Raw genomic sequence first — 24,933 nt, forward strand, 5'->3', positions numbered from 1 at the left:
CCCCCACGGACACCTGCAGACAGTCAAGGGACACTGGCGTCCACGGTGCTCAGCTGGGTGCCGGCGCCGGTCACTGGCGTCCACTGCTCACGTGCGGCCTCTGTGTTGAAGGCTGACCGCGCTGACCTGTCTCTTCCCGACTGAGTGAGCACCCGACCCGACTCACCCAGACTGAAGGGGATGTTTCTGGACACACGAGGCCCGTCCGGCACCCCCTTCCCAGGCCCCGCACCCCCACCCCGACGGGGACGGTCACCGGGCATCTCGCCGCGGTCATTCTCTCTGGCCACCTCCCCGGCCTTGGACAGGGAGAGCACTGCCCTTCCTCTCTCTCCTCTGCAGAGGCCTGCGATGACCCTCCTCGGTCCCAGAGCATGATGATCAGTGGGACCGCTAAGCCCACGTACGCGCCCGGAGACAGAGTGGACTACACGTGTCGCCCCGGCTACAGGCGTCTGTCCAGCCGCCCCATCCAGGTTGTCTGTCAGAAGGACGACACGTGGACACCCCTCCAGGGTGTGTGCGCCAGTGAGTGACAGACTCCTCCCCCCTTTTTATTGCCCTAGCTGTTTTTCTTCATTGCTGTTGAACTTATTCTACTAATGTAGTTTGAAGATGAATTTTTTTTTTCTTACTGAAACGTCTCCAAGTCCCAGAGAGCTTGTTCCTCACCGGTGGGGGTGCTGCATGGCTGTGCTCCGACCAGCTGGCTGGTACTGTAGCAACAGGGGAAGCACCGTTGCTTGTCATGTCTCTCTCTCTCTCTCTCTCTCTCCTCTTCTCTCTGATTCTCTATAGATTCAAAAGCACGACTCTGGAGATTGAAACTGCACCAGCTTGTGGTGTAGATTCCACCAGTAAAAAGCAAAGACAACTCCACAGAATTCTCCGTTTCTGCCATTGGTGACGGGTGATAGGCGTCTTTGGCCCTTACGCCAGCTTAGGGAGCGCTCGCACAAATCCCGAAGAACGTTGTAGTGTTTTTGGTTGGCTCAGATCTGCCTTGGGACTGATATCAGACATGTCTTTGAAATTTTCTTATAGAGAAAAAATGTCCCCTTCTGGGAGAACCCAGCAACGGGAGGGTGAACTACGTCAATGGGTCTGTCGTGTTCGGGTCCGAGGCGCACATCACCTGCGACAAGGGGTGAGCCGCTCCCGGGAGGGGATGAGGTCAGGGATTCAAACCCTCTTCTGCTTTGTCTTCTCTGGCTGATGTCATTTTGCCTGGTAGCTTACACGCTGTGCTTACAGCCAGACAGACTCCTTGTGGATGCTGAGAAGACACGGAGTGAACGCAGTGGCACTTACCTGGTTTTGTCCACAGGTGGGCTGTAGGCAATTGGAACCAAGAGCTGTGCTGCAGGGAGTCACAGAACTTCGGTGGTAGATGCAGCGTGGGACTGCGTCCGTGTCACCTTGGTCCTGCAGACCATTACTCAGTGACACAGAGAGAGAGGGAGAGAGAGGGCGCAGTGTGCTCTGCGGCTCCCTGCAGAAGTTGAAGAGCTGACCCCGGGGACTGACTGGGGCCTGGGCTTCCTGGTCCAGCCTTGACTCCACGCATCTGGACAGCACTCGGCACTCGTGTTTATTGCCCTCTGCCTCATAACCCCTCTTGCACGTGTGCGTCTGTGATACGTGAAGCGGAATTAAGTGCTGGAGCAAAGCAGCATGTCTGGCAGTCGATGCACTGAGCTCACTGTCTGCTCAGCCGCAGGCTGAGTCCAGCAGCACCCCAAGCCGGCGGTGGGCAGAGCTCGCCCCGAGGTCGACCTCCATGGAGACGCAGAACTGCCCTTGCGCGTGCCAGAGTGCGGCTCGGTTGCTCTGTTGTTAACAGATTCAACACCTTAGAGGTTCCATCTATTCCTTGAGGACAGAGAGAAGTTGAGAGGGTGGGGGAGGGAGAGGGAGAGAGACGGGGAGAGAGGTCGCAGCCCTGCTCCTGAAGCTTCCCCGCTGCAGGTGGGGGCCAGCGGCTTGGACCTGGTCCTGTGCACTGTGCTGTGTGCTCAACCAGCTGCGCCCCCGCCTGGCCCCACACATAGATATCTTTAAAACGTGAGAATGGTGATTTTATATTTGACCAAGATGCACACTGAGTTAACTTTTCAGTCTTAGTGTTACCTGCAAAATGCTATTTGATCTTGGTTCACAAAACTGTGACAATCCAGGGGTGTTCATCCTGCACCTGCCGGCTGAGGCCGTGTGCCCACCCTTCCAGCTCAGAACCACCTCAAGTTTGCAAAGTCTGGGAGACAGTTGGGTTACTGTTTTGTTTGCCTGTTGATTTGCTTTAATTACCTGCATCTCGTCTTTTATCTCTTTACTTATTTCACTTAATGCAATCACTTCCAGTTCCTTCCACTTTTGACTCAAACGTATAATATCATCTTTTTAAATACAGAATAGTATTCCACTGATTATATATCCCAGAACTTTTGTCTAGTCATCTGTCACTGGGCTTTTAGACCAATTCCGTATTTCAGCCACACCCTTTGAAGACACCCTGCTTTCAGCTGTTGGTGTGTTGACTGAAGGACTCTCTGGAGTCCACTATCAGTGGGAATGTCTGTGGGCAGCTCCCCCTCTTAAATATTTAGAATTTCGGTAGGATGAGTGTTAGGTCTTTGAAAGTCTTGTAGGGACCTGGGCATTAGCACAGTGAGTTAAGTGCACATGGCACAAAGCACAACGACCAGCGTCAGGATCCTGGTTGGAGCCCCCGGCTCCCCAACTGCAGGGGGATCGCTTCACAGGTGGTGAAGCAGGTCTGCAGGTGTCTGTCCTTTCTGTCTTTCCCTCCTCTCTCGATTTCTTTCTGTTCTATCAGATATTAACAACAACAATAAACAACAAGGGCAACAAAAGGGGAAAATGGCCTCCAGGAGCAGTGGGTTAGTAGTGCAGGCACTGAGCCAGGGCTCTGGTAAAAAACAGAACAGAAAAAACACAGCACCCCCAAGTCTGATCCAAGAAGAAGAGAACAGCCCAAACAGAGTCATCATTAGTGCGGAAATCAAATCAGTGACCAAAGTCACCCCAAGACCGAAAGCCTGGTCCACAAGTGTACAAGAATTTTTTTTTTTGCATCCAGAGTTATCTTGGGGGCCAAGTGCCTGCACTACGAACCCACTGCTCCTGGAGGCCATTTTTTCCCCTTTTGTTGCCCTTGCTGTGCACACTCTGCTGGGTGGACCGCCACATGGCCCATAACAACATGCTTCTTAATAACATCTGTGTTGATGAGGACATCAAAAGAGAAGTAAATTTAATTTGATGTAGTCCCATGGGTTTATACTTGCTTTAGTCTTCTTTATAATTGGATTCATTTCATTGAAGATATCTTTAAAATGTATGCGGAAAAGAGTTCTGCCAATATTTTCCTCTAAGTATCTGATAGTTTCTGGTCTAACATCCAAGTCCTTGATCCACTTGGAATTTACTTTTGTATTTGGTGAAATACAGTGGTTCAGTTTCATTCTTCTGCATGTTTCAAGCCATTGTTTCCAACACCATTTGTTGAAGAGACTCTGCTTTCCCCATGTAATAGTCTGAGCCCCTTTGTCAAAGATTAGATGTCCATAGGTGTGGGGCCTCATTTCTGGGCTCTCAATTCTATTCCACTGGTCAGTGTGTCTGTTCATGTTCCAGTAACAAGCGGTTTTGATGACAGTGGCTCTATAATACAGTTTGAGATCTGGGAGTGTGATGCCTCCAGTTCTGTTCTTTCTTCTCAAGATTGTTTTGGCAATTCTAGGTCTTTTCTGGTTCCAGATAAACATTTGTAGCATTTGTTCTGTTCTCCAAAAAAATGTGCTTGGGATCTTGATGGGGACAGCATTAAATTTGTAAATGGCTCTGGGTAGTATCTTCATTTTGATGATGTTAATTCTTACAACCCCTGAACATGTAATATCTTTCCACTGCTTTGTGTCTTTTTCAATTTCCTTAAGTAGTGACTCATAATTTTCAGTATACAAGTCTTTCACTTCCTTGGTTAGGTTTATTCCTAGATATTTTATTGTTTTTGTTGTTATAATAAAAGGAACTGATTTCTAGATTTCAGCTTCTTCTAACTTAGTGTTTGCATAGAGGAATGCCACTGACTTTTGAATGTTAATTTTGTAGCCTGACACCTTACTGTATTGCCTGATGATTTCCAAAAGGTTCTTACTGGATTCCTTAGGTTTTTCTATGTATACTACCATATCATCTGCAAATAGGGAGAGTTTGATTTCTTCTCTTCTAATCTGTATGCCTTTAATTCCTTGCTCCTGCCTGATTGCTATGGCAAGAACTTCCAACACTATGTTGGATAGTAATGGTGATAGTGGGCAGCCCTGTCTAGTACCTGATCTGAGAAAAGAAACCACTACTCAAACCAAGAGATCCTTCACAGAATGGGAGAAGCTCTTTATATGTCATACATCAGACAAGAGGCTAATAACCAGAATATATCAAGAACTTGCCAAACTCAACCACAAGAAAACTAATAACCCCATCCAAAAATGGGGGAAGGACATGGACAGACTGTTCACCACAGAAGAGATCCAAAAGGCAGAGAAACACATGAAAAAATGCTCCCAAGTCTCTAATTGTCAGAGAAATGCAAATAAAGACACAATGAGACACCACTTCACTCCCGTGAGAATGTCACACATCAGAAAAGGGAGCAGCAGCAAATGCTGGAGAGGGTGTGGGGTCAAAGGAACCCTCCTGCACTGCTGGTGGGAATGTCAATGGGTCCAACCTCTGTGGAGAGCAGTCTGGAGAACTCTCAGAAGGCTAGAAATGGGCCTACCTTATGATCCTGCAATTCCTCTCCTGGGGATATATCCTAAGGAACCCAACACACCCATCCAAAAAGATCTGTGTACACATATGTTCTTGGCAGCACAATTTTTAATAGCCAAAACCTTGGAAGCAGCCCAGGTGTCCAACCACAGATGAGTGGCTGAGCAAGTTGTGGTCTAGATACACAATGGAATACTACTCAGCTGTAAAAAATGGTGACTTCACCACTTTCAGCCGATCTTGGATGGACCTTGAAAAATCCATGTTAAGTGAAATAAGTCAGAAACAGAAGGATGAATATGGGATGATCTCAGTCTCAGGCCGAAGTTGAAAAACAAGATCAGAAAAGAAAACAGAAGTAGAACCTGAACTGGAATTGGCGTTTTGCACCAAAGTAAAAGACTCGGGGGGGGGGAGGGGAGTCGGGCTGTAGTGCAGCGGGTTAAGCGCAGGTGGCGCAAAGCACAAGGACCAAGGACCGGCATAAGGATCCCCGTTCGAACCCCGGCTCGCCACCTGCAGGGGCGTTGCTTCACAGGCGGTGAAGCAGGTCTGCAGGTGTCTGTCTTTCTCTCCTCCTCTCTGTCTTCCCCTCCTCTCTCCATTTCTCTCTGTCCTATCCAACAACGACGATAACAACAATAATAACTATAACAATAAAACAACAAGGGCAACAAAAGGGAATAAATAAATAAAACATTAAAAAAAATTTTTTTAAAAAGACTCGGGGGTGGGGGAGGGGGAGAATACAGGTCCAAGAAGGATGACAGAGGAGCTAGTGGGGGTTGTATTGTTATATGGAAAACTGGGGAATGTTATGCATGTACAAACTATTGTATTTACTGTCGAATGTAAAACATTAATTCCCCAATAAAGAAATTAAAAAAGAAAAGTAAATTATGTAAAGGGCAGGGGGAGACAGCTTAGTGTGGGGGGGGGGGGGGCTGGCGGGTTTCCTCAGCCTCCCCCGAGCTGGGTCCCGGAGACACAAGCATCTTCCTGACCCTGGGCGTCTTGTCAACCGCTGAACCCTTGTTCTGTTTCTCTCCTGGTTTAGTTTCCACACGATTGGAACAAAGATTCTGTATTGTGAACTTGCTGGAAACGACGTGGCCTGGAGCGATACTGTCCCGAATTGCATCAGTAGGTGACTTGTCCCCTTGTCTCGGGCTGTTCGAGCCACGGCCGCTGAGCACGTTCACCTGTCAGAGGCCGGAGCGCCCCGCTCTGGGGGTTTCCATTCCGCTGGGCTGAAAGCGGAGGAGTCCTAGGACTCGCTGCCTGTTCATTTAAGACCCGCGAGTCCCACGCGTGGACACACAGGTAGCCTGGCCCTGTGGCCGGCCTGGCTGGTAGGAGCCAGCCTGTGCTGCCGCCCTCAGGAGGTCGCCTGTCCTGTCAGCAGCTGTGGCCTCTGGGCGCTTAGCTGCGTGGGCGGGAGCGCAGAGCTGCAGGCCCCTGGCTACTCGGGTGACTGGGTGTAATTTATTGATTTGTTTTCTAGATGCAATTTATATAGCGCCTCAACTAGTGCCGAGTTTTACTATGACAAGTGCATTTTCTTTTTTTAGATTTTTTAAAGGAAATATCAATAATTTCTCCTTAAACTTTATTTTACTTGATAGAACAGGGAGAAATTGAGAGAGAGGGAGAGATAGGGAGAGAGAGAGACAGGAAGACCTTCAGCCCTGCTTTAGAGCTTGTGAAGATTTTCCCTTGCTAGTGGGGACCAGGGGCTCGAACCCCAGTCCTAGTGCATTTTCCTGATTATCACATATTAGCATGTTTGTTATCATGGCAGGTGAACTCAGCATAACTTTGCAGATAAACAGGTTTTCATGAAACTTGAGCTTTATTCTGAAGGTCTTTTCTGCGAGCCATTTGAATTTGAGGTGATACGTAGTTCTCCTAGGAGCTTTCTTGTAAATGAAGTAGCGCACACAAACCACAGCTTCATGGACTTTGTGAAGTCCATTCATAGAATTTACAGTTAATCTCAGAAGTCTCCTCTTTTCCTGTCTTGTCCGTCTCTCCCCCCGGAAGAGGTCAAGTGTGCGAAGCCCGCGCAGATTCCCAACGGCAGATTCACCAACAGTTACAAGGACACTTTCGAGTACAGTGAGGTGGTGACATACAGCTGTGACCCGTCCACCGGCCCAGACCCCTACTCCCTGGTCGGGCAGAGGCAGCTCATATGCTCAGCAGGCGGGAACTGGAGCGCTGAGCCTCCCGAGTGCAAAGGTGGGTGACCCCCTGGCTCCCCCCAGAGGGAAGCAGCTAGCCCAGTGCAGAGCTGGGTGACCCCCTGGCTCCTCCCCCCCAGAGAGGCAGCTGCCTGGTGCCTTCCCTGTGGTTTGTGACGCAGGACACCTCTCCCCTCCCTGCAGTTGATTCCAAACTCAGATCAGTCAGGTTCAATGATCAAAACTTGTTTGAGAGAGGAGGAGATAGCTTCACAGTTATGCAGAGACTCATGCCTGAGGCTCAGAAGTCCCAGGTTCAATCCCCTCCACACCACCATAAGCCTGAGCTGAGCAGTGCTCTGGTTTAAAAAAAACAAAAACTCGTCTGAATTGGAGACCTACCCACTCTTTGCCCCTCCAGTTCTTTTCTGTTGATATGTTGTTTTGATATGGGACTGCATAGTTCCATTTTGTTTTGTACTCATTCATTTTTATTGATTTATTCATTTTTACCAGAGCCCTGCTCAGCTCTGGCTTATGGTGGTGCTGGGGATTGAACCTAGTTTCAGGTACAGGCGACTCTGCAGAGCCATTATGCTGTCTACCCTGCCCCCACCAGTTGTTGACATAAAATTTTCTGCTTTCCAAGCTCCTGTGTATGCACAGGTGATAAAATGCTTTTTTCCTCAAAAGAATAATAATGATAAAAACAAAAAACTTAGGTTACGCTGGCTTAACTGTGAAAACCTGTCTTCTGTCACAAGAAATCTGGTAATGGGAGTCTAAGGAACGAAGCGGTTCACCAGGAGGAGTGGCAGTGATGTGCGCTGAGCACAGAGAATTCAGAAGCACGTTCAAGGCTCGGAGACGGGCCAGACAGCAAGGGGCTAGCGGCTGCTCCCAAAAGAGAGCAGTGAACACCTGTGGGCGGGCGCTCACACTCGCCCTGTGCATCTAGACATTTCCTGAGAGGCCTCATATTCTAGGCGGAGAAGCCACCTTGAGGGCTTCCAGGAATGGAGTCCCTTAGATCATGCAGAATCCCAGGATTCCCCTTTGACTTGAAATTTTGAGTGATGCTCCCACTGGACCCCAGAAAGGGAACCAAAGGGAAATTTAATCCTACATCCCCTCCCGCCAGAGAAGAAGCCAGAGAGCAGCAGAGCCCTGTGGCCAGGGGGCAGCAGGGAGGCAGCCCGGGGCCTCCCGCAGGCGGGTGCTGTGCTCCTGCGAGGAGCCTCCGCCTCTGTGCCCGCAGTGGGAGCTCAGGTGACGCTGCCTTGCTCTCCTGCAGGGAAGAAGACCTTGCACTTTTTATTTCCCTGATGCCCTGGTGACACCGGTCTCCATTGATTCTGCGATTTCCCCACCTTCCAGTGGTCAGGTGCCCGTATCCTGTGGTTGAAAACGGCAGGCCCATAACAGCCATTGGGAAAAGATTCTACTACGCGGCCACCGTGCAGTTTGAGTGCCTGGATGGCTTCTACCTCCGCGGCCAGAGCACCGTGTCCTGCGGACCTAACAGCTCCTGGCTGCCGGGCTTGCCCACCTGCGCGAGAGGTACAGGGGAAAATGTGCCCTCTTCTGTTGGGTTCTGTTTGATTCTCTGTGCCACAGCAAATGCCAAGAATCCAGAGCAGTCGGAGAGCAGATGTCAAGCACGAGCAGAGCCACCAGCTGGGGGAGGTGCACGGGGTGGGGGCACGCTGGAGCCGGGCGTGTGTTCTGCCGAGTGCAATGGCCACCCACAGTCGCAGGTGGACGGGGTGGAAAGTTCTCTTCAGTAGAACACACGCTCTGTCAGTTTCCTGAAACCCTCCCAATTGGGTGGGGGGCTCTGTGGGTAAGGCCTGCCCTACGTGGCGGCCGCTGGTGCTGGGCTCGCACTGCCGGCCACAGGTGCCGCTGCTTCAGCGGACTGCCGAGTGAAGCCCCACCCACACAAAGCCAGGATGTTCCCAAGGCACAGAGGCACGTCCTGCACCCCACCTGCCACCCCCACGCCTGGCACAGGGTGGCCCCTAACCAGCGCCAGACCACGGCCCTGGCCGGGGAGAGAAAGAGCAAGGTCTTTCCCCCTCTCTCTAGATGTCTGTGGTGATCCCCCCAGATCTTACGCTATGCAGATCAAAGGTTCCCCTAAAGCTGTGTACATGCCCGGAGACAGAGTGGAGTACGTCTGCCGTCCAGGATACAGGCTCGTGCCTGGACAGTCCGCTGCCGCCGTCTGCAGGGTGGACAGCACGTGGACCCCTCTCCAGAACGCCTGTGTCAGTGAGTGGCGAGCTGCTGCTTTCTGCTTTGACTGCCGCGGCACCACCCGTGGCAGTCTGCCTTTCGGGTCTGGCAGGCAGGCCTCTCTTTGGGGCTGGGTCACTGTGAGTGTGTCCCGATATCAAGTAACATTCCTAGAAATACATGAGAACCGTCTAGAATTTTCTGTTGACTTAACTGTCTCAAAATTGATATAAAGCATAAATTTGAAATTTTCTTTCAGAAAAAAAATGCCCTACTCTAAGAGACCCCAACAATGGAAGGGTGAAATATGTCAGTGGGGCTGGGGAGCTCGGGTCCGAGGTCCGCATCACCTGCAACAACGGGTGAGTTGCTCCTTGGAGGTGAGCCGGATGGTGCTGGCCCACTTGCGCTTTGGCCGCGCTGACTCCCCTGAAAGCTGGATTCATTTTGCCTTGGATGTGACAAGCTGCCCTTGTAGCCAGACTTCTGCTCTTGTCATAGAGACTGCATGCAGTGAAAAGGCAAAACTGTAAATGGGAACAAGGCAGAATTGTTGACACGTTCTGCAGTGATCTTAAGCACCCACACGCAGACCTCATCAGTGACGTTCTCTTGACAGCAAAATGCGCCCTTTTTAAAACTGCCGACTCTCAGAAGGGAAGTGGCGGGGGGGGGATGAGGGGGCAGAATTGCCGTGGGAAGATTCGAGTGAGATGGTGCTGTGAGCTTACTGACCAGACCAGGTGGGCCTGTCCACTCCCCACAGGCAAATGGCCCCAGCTCTCCGTGGGCGGCTCTGCTCAGAGGAGGGCGGCTGGCCAGCAGGGCCGGGCACTGGCCCACAGGCTTAGTCTGCAAACCCTGGCGCTGCGCCTGGCCGCCTGGAGCATGTAGAGGGAGATGAGGGTCAACAGAAGAGCCGCTCACTTAGGGAGACCTTGGGTCCTGCTGTCTGCGGAGCTTGCTCGCTCTCTCTTTTTAATATTTATTTATTTTCCCTATCGTTGCCCTTGTTTTTTATTGTTGTTCTTATTGATATTGTTGTTGGATAGGACAGAGAAAAATGGAAAGGGGGGAAGACAGAGGGGGAGAGAAAGACAGCTGCAGACCTGCTTCACTGCCTGTGAAGCAACTCCCCTGCAGGTGGGGTGCCGGGGGCTCGAACTGGGATCCTCACCGCTTTACACCATGTGCACTTAACCTGCTGCACTACCGCCTGACTCCCTCTCTCTCTCTAACGCATGTGGCCCTCGGCGCTCTCCCTGTACCCCCCCCCCCCAGCATCAGGGCAGCAGCCAGGCCATGGAGCGCCTTCCTTTCAGGCTGGTGCCCATCCCGCTGTTGGTGTGTTTCTCTGCGGGAAGCCTCATGCTGAGCAGAGAAGTGATGAGGGCAGCAGAGCTCGGCCGTCCTGACCTGAGAGCAGGGGCCAGCTACTGCCCTTGGCTCCACACTTTGCCGCAGCTCTTCCCGTATGGACTCTGGGATCTGGGTTGTTCCCTGCTTTCCATAACTGTTGAGAGTGCTCTCTCTCTCTCTCTCTCTCTCTCTTTCTTTCTCTCTCTCTCTCTCTCTCTCTCTATTTTACCAGAGCCCTGCTCAGCTCTGGCTTATGGTGGTGTGGGGGATTGAACCTGGGACTTTGGAGCCTCAGGCACGAGAGTCTCTTTGCAGAACCGCTCTCTACCCCACCCTACTGTTGAGAGCTCTTATTGAGAGAGAGGGCTGACCTGTGTTGTATGTTTCCTCATCCGTAAGGTAAAGACCAGGGTTTCCCTGCTCTGTGGAAGGGGCATGTTTCACTGCTTTCGGGGTGTGTGTTCAGTAACAGCTCACGAGACTCTGGGGTCACAGGTTCAGTTTCGCACCACACTCACCACCAAAGTTCTCTGCCTTCACCTTCCCAGTGGGAACCACTGTTGTCTTGCACTTTGCACCACATGCGCTTAACCCAGTGCGCCACTGCCCAGGCCCCTCCAAATTAAATCTTTTAAAAAACCCTGTGACTTACTCCAGTGAAGAGCTTCTGGGCCTGGCTCTCCCGGCAGCCCCAGCACACTCTCACAAAGTCTGAGAGAAAGTTTGTTTCTGAGTTCTTCACAGTCGGTGAAGCAGGTCTTCAGGCGTCTGTCTTCCGCTCCTCTTACCTCCCCCCCCCTCTCAATTTCTGTCTGACCTGTCCGGTAAGAAAATGGGGTGAATGGATGCCTGGACTAGTGGACGCATAGTGCAGGTACCGAGCCCCAGCGCTAAGCCTGCTGGGAAAAGGATGATGGTAAGGGAAAGGGAGAGAGACAGAGACACCTGCAGGCTGCTTCACTGAAGTCCCGCCTTCCACCTGCAGTGGGAACCAGGGGCTTAAACGCCGGTCTCGCCACACTGTGACGGGTCCTCACTGGGTTACAGATCTGCTCGGCGGCTTCCTGCAGGCAGGCCTTCCCGCGACCCCTCCCCAGACCCGTGTCAGACTGTCGTGGTGACTGGGTGTTTTGTTCACTTCAAGAACCGCAGCTTTGTGACTTGGCCTCTCCTCATTTAGTTACCGCTTGGCTGGCGGCGACAGCAAGCTCTACTGCGAACTCTTTGGGGCGAATGTGATGTGGACTCAGCCCTTCCCACAGTGCGACAGTAAGTATGTCCTCTCCTTAGAGCTACAGTTCTCAGAATGTTCGGCCTGGAGCCGCCACGCACTTAAATTGACAGCCAGCCAGATTTTTATTGTATCGAGATTAAAACCAGAAGTCTTCAAACTAATCACATATCTGAATTTGGCATCTAATCGTGTTAACTATTGAGACGTATTGTTACGGGAAAGCGTTCCAGAATCATGGTGAGGGTGCTGGCATTATGTATTGCCCCCGGGAGCATCTGAATTCACTGTTGTGGCACCCTGACATTTCTAGTCACTGGGACTCTCGCTGTATAAAGATCAGAGTGATACAGACAAGAACGTCGAGGTATGTTGTGAACCAGCAGTTTAACAGATGTTTGTCAATAGCATATAGCACTTGTCATTAGCGCTGTGTTTATTTTACCTTTTACGTAAATGTAATTTTTTTTTTTTTGTGTCTCCAGGGTTATTGCTGGGGCTCAGTGCTTGCACCATGAATCCACTGCTCCTGGAGGCCATTTTTCCCACTTTTGTTGCCCTTGTTGTTGTAGCCTTGTCATGGTTATTGTTGTTGTTGATGTCGTTGTTGTTGGATAGGACAGAGAGAAATGGAGAGAGGAGGGGCAGACAGAGAGGGGGAGAGAAAGACAGACACCTGCAGACCTGCCTGTGAAGTGACTCCCCTGCAGGTGGGGAGTGAGGGCTCAAACTGGGGTCCTTATGCCTGTCCTTGCTCTTCACACCAAATGTGCTTAACCTGCTGCACTACCCACCAGCCCCCAAGTAATTTGTTTTTGAAGTGCCTTGGATTACAAAATTTTTAAGTGTTTCAGAAGTACAGTTCCCACCTCTTCAAATCGTGTTGTCGCATCTCCCCCCCCCGCACCCCACAGAGTGCCGCCACCCATGTCTGCGCAGACCCTGCACCCTCACACCACCCTCTCCTTCCCACCACCTCGTAATCACAGTTTTTTGTTGGGATTGATGGTGGGTGACAAGACTAAGACTAAGCAGGGTCTAGTCCCACACCACACCCCACACGAAGGTTCTGTGTCCACAGCCTCCCACCTCAGAACCACCAGTTCACTTCTGGTGTTTCCTCAAGTTCGTGTTTGTCAGCTCTCTAGATTCCACATATGGGTGAAACCATCTGGTCGTTGTCTTTCATCTCTTGACTTCTTTTACTAAGCAGAATCTTCTCCAGTCCACTTCCAAGGACACAGAAGCAAAGTTCCTTTTATTTCTTTTTGGTTTTTTTCAGAGTAGTATTCCATGGAGTCTAGGTCCCATAACTTCTTTGTCCAGCCATCTGTGGGTGGGCATTCAGGCTGTGTCCTTGGCAGTCTGTGAGTGATACAACCGTGGACACAGGTGCCGTGTCCTTTGATCCGTGTTTGCGTGTCCTTTGGCTTGCGCACTGGCCCTCGAGACTTGAAATTTCCACATAGGCTGACCCAAACAAAGCTACTCAGACAAGGAAATGTGTCCAGTTCTCGGGTGATTGCTTTGGCCAGGGGAAGGTTTGGCCTTCCCCAACACCCACTGGCCTCTGGAAATGTATGGAGTCATCACCTTAGAGAGGGATTGAGTAAACCATGGTCTGTGCTGGTCTGAGACAAGCATTAGCCAGAGTATCAAGACGCATATATTGTACTAGACGGCCCGACACTCTGGATAAAGGCCCAAGGAAACTCCATGTCTACTTGTCTAGGGCCGTGCACCTGTCTCCCAGAGGGGCTGCCCAGTCTGCGTCCCCACAGCAGTGGAGCAGGGCCCCTTCTCTCCACAGCCTCTCCCACGCCTGTCCTTTCCTGGTGGAAGCGCTTCCCTCAGGTGTGAGGTGGGATCTCAGTGTGGTTTCCATTTGCATTTCTTCATATGTCTGTGGGCCATGTGTTTCTTTTCTTTAGAAAACTGTTTAGTTCTTTGGCCCATTTTTGACTGGGTTATTTTTTTTCTTTTGTAGATCTGTACCAACTCTTTATTAACGTTTGGTACCAGTGATGGGCACTTTGCTGAGTGGAGGGAGACCTTCCCAGCCCTGCCACCATCGCCAGTTACTGAGAAACTGACTTCTCTCTCTCTCTCTCTCTCTCTCTCTCTCTCTCTCTCTCCCCCTGCTTCCAGGGCTATCTATCACTGGGGCTCAGTGCCCACACTATGAATCTCCTGCTTCTGGAGGCCATTTTCTCCATTTTGTTGCCCTTGTTGTTATTGTATTGTTGTTACTGTTACCATTGCTGCTGTCGTTGTTGGATAGGACAGAGAGAAATGGAGAGAGGAGGGGAAGACAGAGGGGGAGAGAAAGACAGACACCTGCAGACCTGCCTCACCATTTGTAAAGAGACCCCCCTGCAGGTGGGGAGCCGGGGGCTCGAACTGGGGTTCTTAGGCCGGTCCTTGTGCTTAACCCGGTGAGCGACCCCCGGACCCCGAGAGACAGACTTGTAGCAGCGGCTGCTTTGAGCACGTGGCCGCGGTTCCCACGTGGCTCGGGCACTGCCCTCCTGTGGCTGTAGAGTCCTGGGCACCAGGCTACAGCAGGACGGGTGCCAGGGTTTTGGCTCAGCCTGCCCCTGCTCACCCGACTGCAGTGCTGCGTCTTCCGAGTTTGCCCAGCTGTGGCCTGCTGTCTCTCAGCACAGCAGCTGGGAGTGGGCCGGGGCCCTGGGAGGCTGGTCCCGGGGCAGCATTGTGTGTGTGTGGGGGGGGCAGGCTGCAGCCCCAAGGCACAGGACGGGCCTGAGCTGGTGCTGGGGGCCTGGGACCTGGCAGGGGAGCAAGCGGGGCCCTAGGTGGGGCTGGGTGCTCCTGGTGGAGGGGCTCTTAGACCTGAGTTGTGCTCGTCTGGGGCCGCCTGTGACCCAGGCCCTCTGGGTGCTGACTTCCACTGATATGACTGCTGCAGGGGTCGTGGGGGCCGGGCTGCGCTTCACCTTCACTGGGACTCTAGGAAGCTTATTTCCAATGAAGGAGAACTGCCCTCAGCATCATCCTCTGTTATTCTGTGTGCTATCAGTGTCTTGACAAGGAAAAAAGCACAGTTTTCAGATAAGGTATGCTATGTAGGTACTTATGAAAATGAGTTCTATTCTGAAAATTCCTTTCTACACCCGTCATTTGAATTTGGGATGATATATCGTTTTATAGCAGATTTCTCCAAAATGGATATGGGACTCAAACTAGCTTATACACTTGGATCCATACTCCCAGAGGGTAAAGAATAGGAAAGCTACCAGGGGAGGGGATGGGATACGGAGTTCCAGTGGTGGGAATTGTGCAAAGTTGTACCCCTCTTATCCTATGGTTTTGTCAATGTTTCCTTTTTATAAATTAAAAAAAAAAAAAAGCATGCCCCAGTAACAGGCACCGGTGTCCTTGGTAAAGCATATCAGTTACCATGCTCAAGACGCAGGTTCAGGCCACATGCATCAAGGAAGCGTCAGCAGTGGTGGAACAGGGCTGCAGGTATCTCTTTCTCCCCCTCCCCCTCCGCCTCCCGCTCCTCTCTCAGTTTCTGACTCTTATCAAAGAAAGAAAGAAAAGAAAAGAAAAATAGGGCATGGGTGAGAAGCGGCTGCCAGATGTGGACTCACTGCACCGAGGCCCAGCACTGATCCTGGCGGCAGGAAAAAGACAAGAGAGAAGGAACCAGCCTTAGGGAGCATACTGAAGCGAGTTGAGAGGAATTCACGCGTGTCATCCTGGCCTCTTGCCTTTTTGATTTCTTCTCTTTTCCTCTTCCTAAGAGATTAAGTGTGCAGCACCTGCTCAAATCCCAAATGGGAAATTCACCTACAGCTACAAGGACACCTTTGAGTTTAATGACGTTGTGACTTACTCTTGTGACACTTCGAACGGCCCAGACCCGTATTCGCTGGTCGGCGAGAACAAGCTCACGTGCTCTGCCAGTGGAGAGTGGGACCGGGAGCCTCCTGAGTGCACAGGTACGGCAGTTCCCCCGGGCTTCTGGGGCTGTAGAGACACCTCGTCGCAGCTGCATGCAGCACAGGACAGGGATTCCCTTCTGTTGGGAAGCTGACATCTGATTTGCTTGTCAAGTTGTAGAGTTCCCCACTCAGCACACATTGCAAAATACTGTATGTGTGTGTGTGTGTATGTTTGTGTATATGTAGGAGTTAGATTCTTTTTGCCTCAAAAGAATAAAAAAAGCCCTCGTGTCACACTGGGTTAATAATGAGACAGTCTGCCTGACACTGCAAGAGACCTGAGCTCTGGCCACGCGAGCAGAGAACTACCCCATGGCTGGGAGGGCGATGTGCTCTGGGCAGAACCGACTTCAGAGGCGGCCAGCAGGGTGCTTGACTCCGGTGAATACCAGCAGGTGTTTGCTTAGTGCCTGCCTGTGGGAGACCCCAGGCCACGCTCTAAGCACGGCTGCCCTTAGTGCCTGCGGGAGACCCCAGGCCACGCTCTAAGCACGGCTTCACTTGGAAGAACTTTCAAAGGACTGAAAGCACTCAGATTTCATGAGTCGACAAGTGAAGAGATCAAAACAAAGAAGCTCAAAATCCTGTTGTCTGAAAAATTTGCAAGACACTTTTTTTTTTAATTTAAGAAAGGATAAATTAACAAAACCATTTTGACGCCTGTTTGAGAGAGGCGTCACAAAGGAAATAGGGCTGTTGTGGGTTGCAGTGAAAACAGCACACAGCCAGACAGCTTCTCAGACTGGGTGGGGTCGCAGCGAAAACAGCACACAGCCAGACAGCTTCTCAGACTGGGTGGGCTGGAGGGAACCGTTGCTCGGGGAAATTCAGTTCTGTTAAAAGCAGGACATCACCTCCCCGTCGAGAGGAGCTGTGGAGTGAGAAGCCCCCAGTCACCAGCGGGAAACCGCGGCTGCTTCCGCTCTCCCTCCCCGGAGTGGAATCCGGGTCTGTAGTTAGGAGTGGCCTCTGGGCACCAGAAGGTCATCGCCCTGCCCTGTGTCCCAGGAGGGTGAAAAGAAGGAAAGAAGACCTTGCACTTTTTATTTCCCTGATGCCCTGGTGACACCGGTCTCCATTGATTCTGCGATTTCCCCACCTTCCAGTGGTCAGGTGCCCGTATCCTGTGGTTGAAAACGGCAGGCCCATAACAGCCATTGGGAAAAGATTCTACTACGCGGCCACCGTGCAGTTTGAGTGCCTGGATGGCTTCTACCTCCGCGGCCAGAGCACCATGTCCTGCGGACCTAACAGCTCCTGGCTGCCAGGCTTGCCCACCTGCGCGAGAGGTACCGAGGGTCTGCCGGCTCCCGGGAGCCGCTCTCGTTCGGGCACTGAGCTGGGCAGTGGTGCGGAGGGCTGAGGCGGTGGTGTGAGGGCTCAGCTGTCTCCTAATGGCTGTGACGCCCACTGGCACCTTGCCGCCAGCATTGGCCACATTGCGCGGGATCTGACAAGGCTGTGGACCACCAGCAGGGTGGCGGGTGTCTGTGCTTGGCGTCTGAGACTTAAAAGGACCAGCAGCTGCCTGCCCAGTGAGAGAGCAGCCTGCTGACCTGGGGGTGGGGGACGGGGGGCGCCTGCCCAGTGAGGAGAGAGCAGCCTGCTGACCTGGGGGTGGGGGACTAGGGCGCCGGCCCAGTGAGAAGAGAGCAGCCTGCTGACCTGGGGGACAGGGAACGGGGGGGCGCCTGCCCAGTGAGGAGAGAGCAGCCTGCTGACCTGGGGGACGGGGAACGGGGGGCGCCTGCCCAGTGAGGAGAGAGCAGCCTGCTGACCTGGGGGGTGCGGGGGGTCGTCTGCCCAGTCACTGGGGTCTCACTGGCTTCTCCTTCACGCCTTCTGGTGCCGGGTGCTCCTGGCACTATGCCGGCAGTCGGAGTCCTGCAGAGGAGGCGGTGGGAAACAGGGCAGTGCCGCCGCGGCCTTGTCACCAGCTTCCAGAACCCTAGCCAACACCGCACCTGCAGGACTCTGACTGCCGGCTTAGCGCCAGGAGCACTGGTGTCAGGGTCCAGAGTCTAGGGTCCTCCTGCCCAGCTGCCGACCTCCTTTACATTCCGCTGATGGCCAGAGTCCCTTGCTTTCCCGTAGTTGCTGTTCAAGCACTCGCAGTGACAGGAGAGGGGCACCTGGAAGTGACTTCAGGGTTAGTGATGGTGGCCCTAGAGGAGGAGAGGGTCGTTTCTCCTGGGTGTGCAGCTAGGAGCCCTCCCTGAGCGCGGGCGGCCCTCAACTCCCGCAGGTGTCACTCCCGAGTCCAGCTGCGGGCCACTGCCCTGCCTTCTCCTCACAGTCAGGCCTCGGGGGCCGTGGCCATGGGTGGACAGGGTTCTTCCTGTCCTCAGCTTTCTCTGTGTTTCTTTGCACTGAGGCCTGTTGACGCCCCTCCATGCCACATCCTGCCCCAGGCTCCTCTGCTGACCTGTAGCCATTAGTGCTCTGTACACGGGTGCTAGACTGGGGGGGTCTGCTGTCCTGAGAATCACTCTGATTCCGCTCCCCAGTCCCCAGCCAGGTAATTACTGCCTCTTTGTCTCTCTCCCTCTCCCTCTCCCTCTCCCTCCCCCCCCTCTCAATCTGTGGGTTTCTGTTAGATGACATAAACAGCTTTCTGTGGCACGGAGGCAGGCAGAGGCCTTCCTGAGGAGGTTGGGGGTCTCGCAGGGCCTCCTGGCAGTTCTGCTGCAGGCCTGGGGCGGGGAGCTCCGAGCGCAGATGGAGCCGCGAGGGTGGCAGCAGCCGGGCCCTGGGGACGGACGCAGTCACGGGGCCTCCGCGGTGTCTGTCCTCTGCCCGGTTGGCTTTGCTCGCTGGCTCTGTGGCCCGGGGGCGGGTGGGGACTCTGTCTGTCTGGCTGTCTGTCTGTCTGCTGGGCTGGGCTGTGCTGTGCGAGTCCGCTGGGCCGGACAGGGCTGAGCACGGCGTCTCGTGAGTGACGAGGCTCTGAGGCGGCCCAGTCCGCGAGGAGAGGCAGGAAGAGGAGGTCCTGCACAGGCTTCTGTTGCTTCTTTCTCCTCAACGGGAGGTTTCTGGCGACGCCTTTGCTGAGTCGCTAGAGAAACACGGCGCCGGGAGGAGGAGTGTCAGAGAGTCAGAGAGTCAGAGAGACGGCACCGGGCCACCCCACCGCTTGGACGCTGCCCTCGCCCCGGTGCCCAGAGACGGAGGCGGGAGCCCGGTGTGCCCGGAGGACGGCGTGCAGCCTGCAGGGCGGGCTCCCTCCCGGCACTGCGCGGTTATCGTACAGAGACCCGTGACGGGGCCGGCGCACCAGGCTGCACGCGCCTGTGACGGTGGGCGAGGACCCGGGTCCGAGCCCCAGTCCCCACCTGCGGGGGCACAGCTTTGCGACTGGTGGAGCGGGGCTGCGGGTGTGTGTCTGTCTCTCCCTCGCCGTCTCCCCTTGCTCTCGCTGTCGGGCTGTCCCAGCAAATAAAGACAATAAACGAGTCCAAGTTCTTAGCGGTCGTCTGGGACTGCTGCTGTCAGGTTGAGCTCGGTGAGCATCTGTGACTCCGTGATCACATCTGGGCTAATCCCCAAATGCGCATCTCCACAGCACAGAGGGTCTCTGCTTGCTTCCTCGTGCGCCCTAAGTGTCCTGTGCTGTAAACAGAAGGGCTCTGTGGTGGACGTGGCTCAGTTGTGACCTGATCGCTGTGTTTTCTGCAGATGCCGACACGACTCCTGCAGCCAGGCCTTCAGAGACCAGCCGCCCAGGTTCAGTCACTCGCTGCCTCCTGCTCTCGCGGGAGCTCTGCCGGGGGTGGGATGACCCGTGTGGTGCTGGTCTGCGGTGTCAGGGAGCGAGGAGGTGTGGGGTCTGATTATTCCCATCCTTCCTCGGCTGCAGTCTGATCTCTGAGATGTTTTTCTGTTCACTTGGCTCCATCTGTTTCAGCAAAAGCCCTTTTAATATAAAGAAAAAGATTTCCTGTTTTTTTAATCATGTTTTCTTTTTTAAAAAAGATTGCGGTGAGCTGTTCAGAGAGGTGGCTTTTCTGTAACACTCAGTTACGGAAGTAGCATCCACTTCCTTCCACAATGTGGCTTAACAGAACTGCTATAATTAAATGGAGTTGAAAGAGTCAAATAAAATGTCCAACAGCGCAGCGGGTTAGGCGCATGTGGCATGAAGCACAAGGGCCGGTGTAAGGATCCCGGTTTGAGCCCCCGGCTCCCCACCTGCAGGGGGGTCGCTTCACAGGCGGTGAAGCAGGTCTGCAGGTGTCTGTCTTTCTCTCCCCCTCTCTGTCTTCCTCTCCTCTCTCCATTTCTCTCTGTCGTATTCAACAACAGTGTCACCAATAACATCAACAACAACTATGGCAACAATAAAAAACAGTGGAAACAAGACAGAAAATATATAAAGTATAAAAAGCTTTAAAAATGTCCAAGTTTAAACTAACTTCAAGTCTTACTATTCTTTTTCTAATATTTCCTCTATTTTCCGTTTTTTCTCCCCCTAGGAATTTCCACACCCAGTTCTGAATCTTCACCACTTCAGACCTCTGAAACCATAGGTAGGTGCTGCCTTAGAACCTGCATTTCGCAGCCCACTTCTGCAGAGGGGACGTGGGTCACAGGCCTCTGGCCGGAGGCACTTGTGGCTCCCCTGGCAGCGCAGTGACACTCGAGGCCCTGTGGCCGCCCGTCTCCCCGGGTGCCCGGCGGGTCCCAGTGCACAGAGCGCGACCTGCTCTATGGTGACAGCGCCCCCCTGGAGGCCGCCCCAGGGCCTAGCTGGAGGAGGGACGGTGCGAGGGGCGGGGGCTGCCTGCCACAGGCTCAGCGTCACCAGAGAGGCTCCTCCGGGGATGAAGAGAAAAGCCCCCTGACGTCTCTGAGGGAGAGCAGTCAAGGGCTGGGTGTGACAGGTGTCACCGTGCCCAGAGCAGCAGCGGCCCCACACGCAGCCGCTTTCAGTCCGTGAGAGAGCAGGGGAGGAAGGCGGGTACCGTGCTTCCGCTCTGCGGTCTCGGAGTGAGGCTGACAAGATCACGCCTGAAAATCCAGCATTCTGATCCTTGGGGCCAGCAGGTGTTGCAGGGGTGAAGCGCTGGACCCTCAGACATCAAGGCCCGGCCCTGCCAGTGCCCCGCATGCCAGCGATGCTGATTCTGTCTCTGCCGCCACAGACGGGATCTTGATGGTCTCTGGTTGCCCGGGATCCGGGTTAGGTTTCCCCGTGGGGTCTGTCTCTTCACGGACGGCCCGTCTCCTCGCTGTGCGGGTCACCCACAGCTCGCCTCTGTGCGACCGATGGACGGAGCTCTGCCACTTACTCGTGGCGGCAGACGTCACGGCACTCAGAACTCCTTAGACAGTGGCCCAAGGGGCCGGCTGGAGGCAGGCGCACAGGGTCAGCCGCACGTGGCGAGACGCACACAGACCGACGCAAGGATCCCGGTTCGAGCCCCCGGCTCCCAAACCCGCAGGGGGGTCGCTTCACCAGCAGTGAGGCAGGTCTGCGGGTGTCAGTCTTTCTCTCCCCGTCTCTGCCTTCCTTCCCCTCTCCATTTCTCTCTGTCCTGTCCGACAGCAGCAGCAATAACATCACTGAGGGCAACAAAAATGGGACAAAAAGGCAACAGGCGCAGTGGGTTTGTAGTACAGGCACCAAGCCCCAGAGATAGCCCTGAAGGCCAAAGAAATAGAAAAGCCAACAAGAAAAGATAGTGAGTGGCCGGAGTGGCCTGAGTGGAGACTGCGCCCGGACACGTCCACTCGCGACCCGAAGCCCCGCTGTGTCAGGGCGTCAGCGGACACGTCAGAGCCCGCTGTCCTCACAGCTGTCTGCTTTCTCTGCCTGCAGGTGTGGGACTCATTTCCCTGATTGTTCTGAACGTGTGTGAGTATCCCGGATCTGCAGTGGCGGCTCCGTTTCTGGTTCTCACAGCTCACGATGAAGCAGACTGACTGGGGGCCAGGCTGGGAGCTCCCGAGTGTGAGGAGACTCTGCTCCTCCTGGGAGCTGACGCAGCCTCGTGCCCGGCCCCCAGCCGCTGAGGCCTTGGCTGTGCCCCGGGTGGGGCTGGGTGCTTTCTGCCAGGCTTCTGTGGACTCCTCACGCCACCCCGGCGTGGATGCAGGCAGGACACACGCGTGTGGGCCTGGTCAGGGCAGTCCCCACTCTGGAAGTGGACCGGAATTTTTTCCTCTGCTAGATCTGACTCAGCAGTGATGGTCGGAGAGACGTCTGCAGTAGCAAAGCTGAGTCGTCATCTGCTCACAGCCCCGCCTTCCAGCACAGGAGCCCGGGCTGTGCCCTCTGCCCCCGCTGACCCCAGAGCCCGGGCTGTGCCCTCTGCCCCCGCTGACCCCAGAGCCCGGGCTGTGCCCTCTGCCCCCGCTGACCCCAGAGCCCGGGCTGTGCCCTCTGCCCCCTGCTGGTCAGCTCATCTGGCTGCCCAGTGGTGTCCCCTCCTCCCTCGAGGCTCCATGTGCTTCCCTCCTGTAGAGGACGGCCTGGTCTCAGTCAAGAGCACAGAGATGGCCCCCAGGCCACCCACAAAGGTCCAGCACCACCGTTTCTGTTTCTGTGACTGATGGGCTGACCACCAGCTTCCTCCCTCCCTCCCTCCCCCCGTCCTCTGCCGCCGCCGGTGTCTCCCACCCGGAGGCCGGTGCAGCCGAATCCCTGGCTGACGTCACCGGCCCGGTCCGTTTCTGTTTGGCGCCCGCCCGGCTGGGCTGCAGTGAGCATCAGGGTCAGGGCCGGTCCGGAGAACCCAGGGGAAGCTTTGCTTGGAGGAGGCTGCAGTGCAGGGCTGGTGGCTCTGCTCCCAGGAGGCCGCAGGTGGCGCTAGCGGACCCCGGCCCCTCCTGGGAGCAGCAGCAGCTGTGGCGCTGGGCAGTGGCAGAGGCCGCGGGAGCTGGTGACCTTTTCCCTTTGTCACCACAGTAGCTGCCCTGTGAGGAGCCTGACTTCTTGTTAAGGGCAGGCAGGCAGGAAAGTGTCACAGGACGGGAAACTGTCCCCCAGACCTTGGGCTCTGAAAGCATGGCCTTGCAGCCCGGCCCCTGCGTGGGTGCAGGGAGCCCCCTTCTCTGAGCCGGGAGGGGTGCTGGCCCGGCCCCTACCTGGGGCGTCACCCGGTGTCAGCGGGCCCGGGAGAGCTTTCTGGGAGGGCCGGCCGTGCTCCTGGCAGTGATCTCTGATCCCAGAGGAGGCAGCGGTGGGGCTCTGGGCAGAGCCGGCCAGAGGGGCGTCAGCCTGCCCGCTCCCCGGTGTAGACACTGAGCAGAGAGGAAGGCGCAGGGAGCGTCTCTCTCCGTCTCCCCGGCTGCCCCGGGCCTCACTGATGCGTCTCTGCCTTGCCTCCTAGGGAGACAGCGGCCACTGCAGACTTTCCCGAGGACACAGCTTCCACCTGAGAAGACCCTCCCCTCCGAGGGGCCCCTGACCAGGGCGTCTGTTTCTCTGGACCCTGGGAAAGCGGTCACGACTCAGTCAGCCAGCAGGCGTCACTCCCCCAGGAATAAAGCCGGAAGTTAGTTGCTGTCTCGCAGCTTCTGCTCTGCTTGTCTGAAGACGAGTTAACCTGCAGCTGACCCATCTGCCCCCCTTGACATGCAGCTGACAGGCCTGCACCCCTGAACACGTAGCTGACACGCCTGCACCCCTGAACACACAGTTGACAGGCCTGCACCCCTTAACGTGCAGTTGACACGTCTGTACCCCTTAACATGCAGCTGACACACCTGCTCCCCGTAGCCTGTAGTTGACATGCCAGCACCTCATGTCACTGCTGTGTGCAAAGCTGAGGCGGCCTTTCCTGGAGCAGACGTGACTCTGAGCACATGGGGCGTCTCCCCACTCCTGGACTGTCCAGAAGCTGCTCACTGTGTCACTGCCCCCAGAGGCGGGGTCCAGCCAAGCCCCTTGTCCCGCAAGGACGCGTGATTGTGCTGGTCACTGCAGGAGGGGAGCCGGCAGCCGGGCCCGGTGGCCTGTGTGAGTCCCCCCTTGGGCTGCCAGGTGTGCGGGGGCTTCTGTATGGTGTGAGCCCGGAGCAGTGCTGCCTGTGGCGCCCACCCTGGGCCAGGACCCGGACACTCTGAGCTTCCTGAAGAGTTCGATCCAGGCCCCGTCCCTGCTCCCTGCCCCCTGCTCCCGGGGCTTAGCAGGCCGTGACTCCAGTGCCCTCCACAGCTGAGGTGCTTGGGGTGCTCACAGCCCACGGGGCCCACCCGCCAGCCTGGGCTCTTCAGTGTCCCTCCCCAAGCCGTCCCAGGGCCTGGCCCTGCCTCGCCCCTTCAGGAGCCTGAACCAGCCCTGCAGAGAGCCCGGGGGCAGCGTTGTGCACTGGGGAGCCGCAGGCCCGGGTCCTTCCATGCCGAATGCACGTGCCTGCAGTTTCCAGTGACGTGACACCTCAGAAGGGACTGAGGACCTTGTTTCCTCAGGACTGACGGGGAGGGCAAGCAGACCGTCAGTCCGGCTATATGACACGGGGGTGGAACTTGGGCCCATACTTCACGGTCCGCATCTTATCTGCCTCCCGGGCTGCCCGGTGACTACCATTACTAAACTAGGCCTCTCTTCAGCTCTGGCTGATGGTGACGCAGGGACTGAACCTGGGACTTGGAGCCTCAGGCAGGAGAGCCTCTGCAGGACCGCTATGCTGTCTCCCCCGCCCACCAGTAACTGTTCACTGGCAGGAAGCCCTGTGAATGGTTCCCGCTGCTCACGGGGCCTGTTCCCTGAGCAGAGACCCCACCTGAAGCCGCCCTCCTCACCTCCCACTCTTGCTTGAAATCTTAATCACTTGTGAAAGACAACTACTGCATGGTCTCACTCGTGTAGAATATATGGAATTGAATCACATGAATCTTCAAAAATAAATGAACAGGACAAACTGTCTTAGTGTGAGAACTGGAGTGGTTGGTGGTGTGGGTGCCTTGTGGGTCACTAGTCCGCTGACATGAAATGACTATGAGAAATAGCACAAGTGAAGTCTTTCCACTGCGCCTCTTAAAAACATATTTCTCGGGAGTGGGGCGGTAGCACAGCGGGTTAAGCGCACATGGTGCAAGCTAGGACCGGCGTAAGGATCCCAGTTCGAGCCCCCGGCTCCCCACCTGCAGGGTAGTCGCTTCACAGGTGGTGAAGCAGGTCTGAGGGGTCTTTCTCTTCCCATCTTCC

The 24,933-nt window shown here is 54.8% G+C and overlaps 1 protein-coding gene across 1 annotated transcript; it reads left to right on the forward strand.

Moving 5' to 3' along the window:
* Nucleotides 1–222: 222 nt before the first annotated feature.
* LOC132534580 (complement receptor type 1-like) lies at nucleotides 223–23,296 on the forward strand. Its single transcript, XM_060178336.1, has 14 exons — nucleotides 223–528; nucleotides 1,045–1,147; nucleotides 5,858–5,943; nucleotides 6,844–7,041; nucleotides 8,361–8,543; nucleotides 9,072–9,257; nucleotides 9,481–9,583; nucleotides 11,761–11,849; nucleotides 15,582–15,779; nucleotides 16,889–17,071; nucleotides 19,458–19,505; nucleotides 20,255–20,308; nucleotides 21,601–21,636; nucleotides 23,114–23,296. The coding sequence occupies exons 1-14, from the start codon at nucleotides 375–377 to the stop codon at nucleotides 23,281–23,283; spliced, it is 1,791 nt and encodes a 596-aa protein (XP_060034319.1). The 5' UTR covers nucleotides 223–374; the 3' UTR covers nucleotides 23,284–23,296.
* The last annotated feature ends 1,637 nt before the right edge of the window (nucleotides 23,297–24,933 follow it).

This window comes from Erinaceus europaeus, chromosome 19, assembly GCF_950295315.1.
Source record: "Erinaceus europaeus chromosome 19, mEriEur2.1, whole genome shotgun sequence".
Lineage (NCBI taxonomy): Eukaryota > Metazoa > Chordata > Mammalia > Eulipotyphla > Erinaceidae > Erinaceus > Erinaceus europaeus.

Bases quoted from the DNA above. Each gene is read 5' to 3' on its own strand.
- LOC132534580 (XM_060178336.1), top strand. From the start codon at position 375: ATGATGATCAGTGGGACCGCTAAGCCCACGTACGCGCCCGGAGACAGA. The intron at 8,544-9,071 runs GTACAGGGGAAA...CCCTCTCTCTAG, and splicing joins CTTGCCCACCTGCGCGAGAG to ATGTCTGTGGTGATCCCCCC. The intron at 19,506-20,254 runs GTTCAGTCACTC...TTCTCCCCCTAG, and splicing joins TTCAGAGACCAGCCGCCCAG to GAATTTCCACACCCAGTTCT.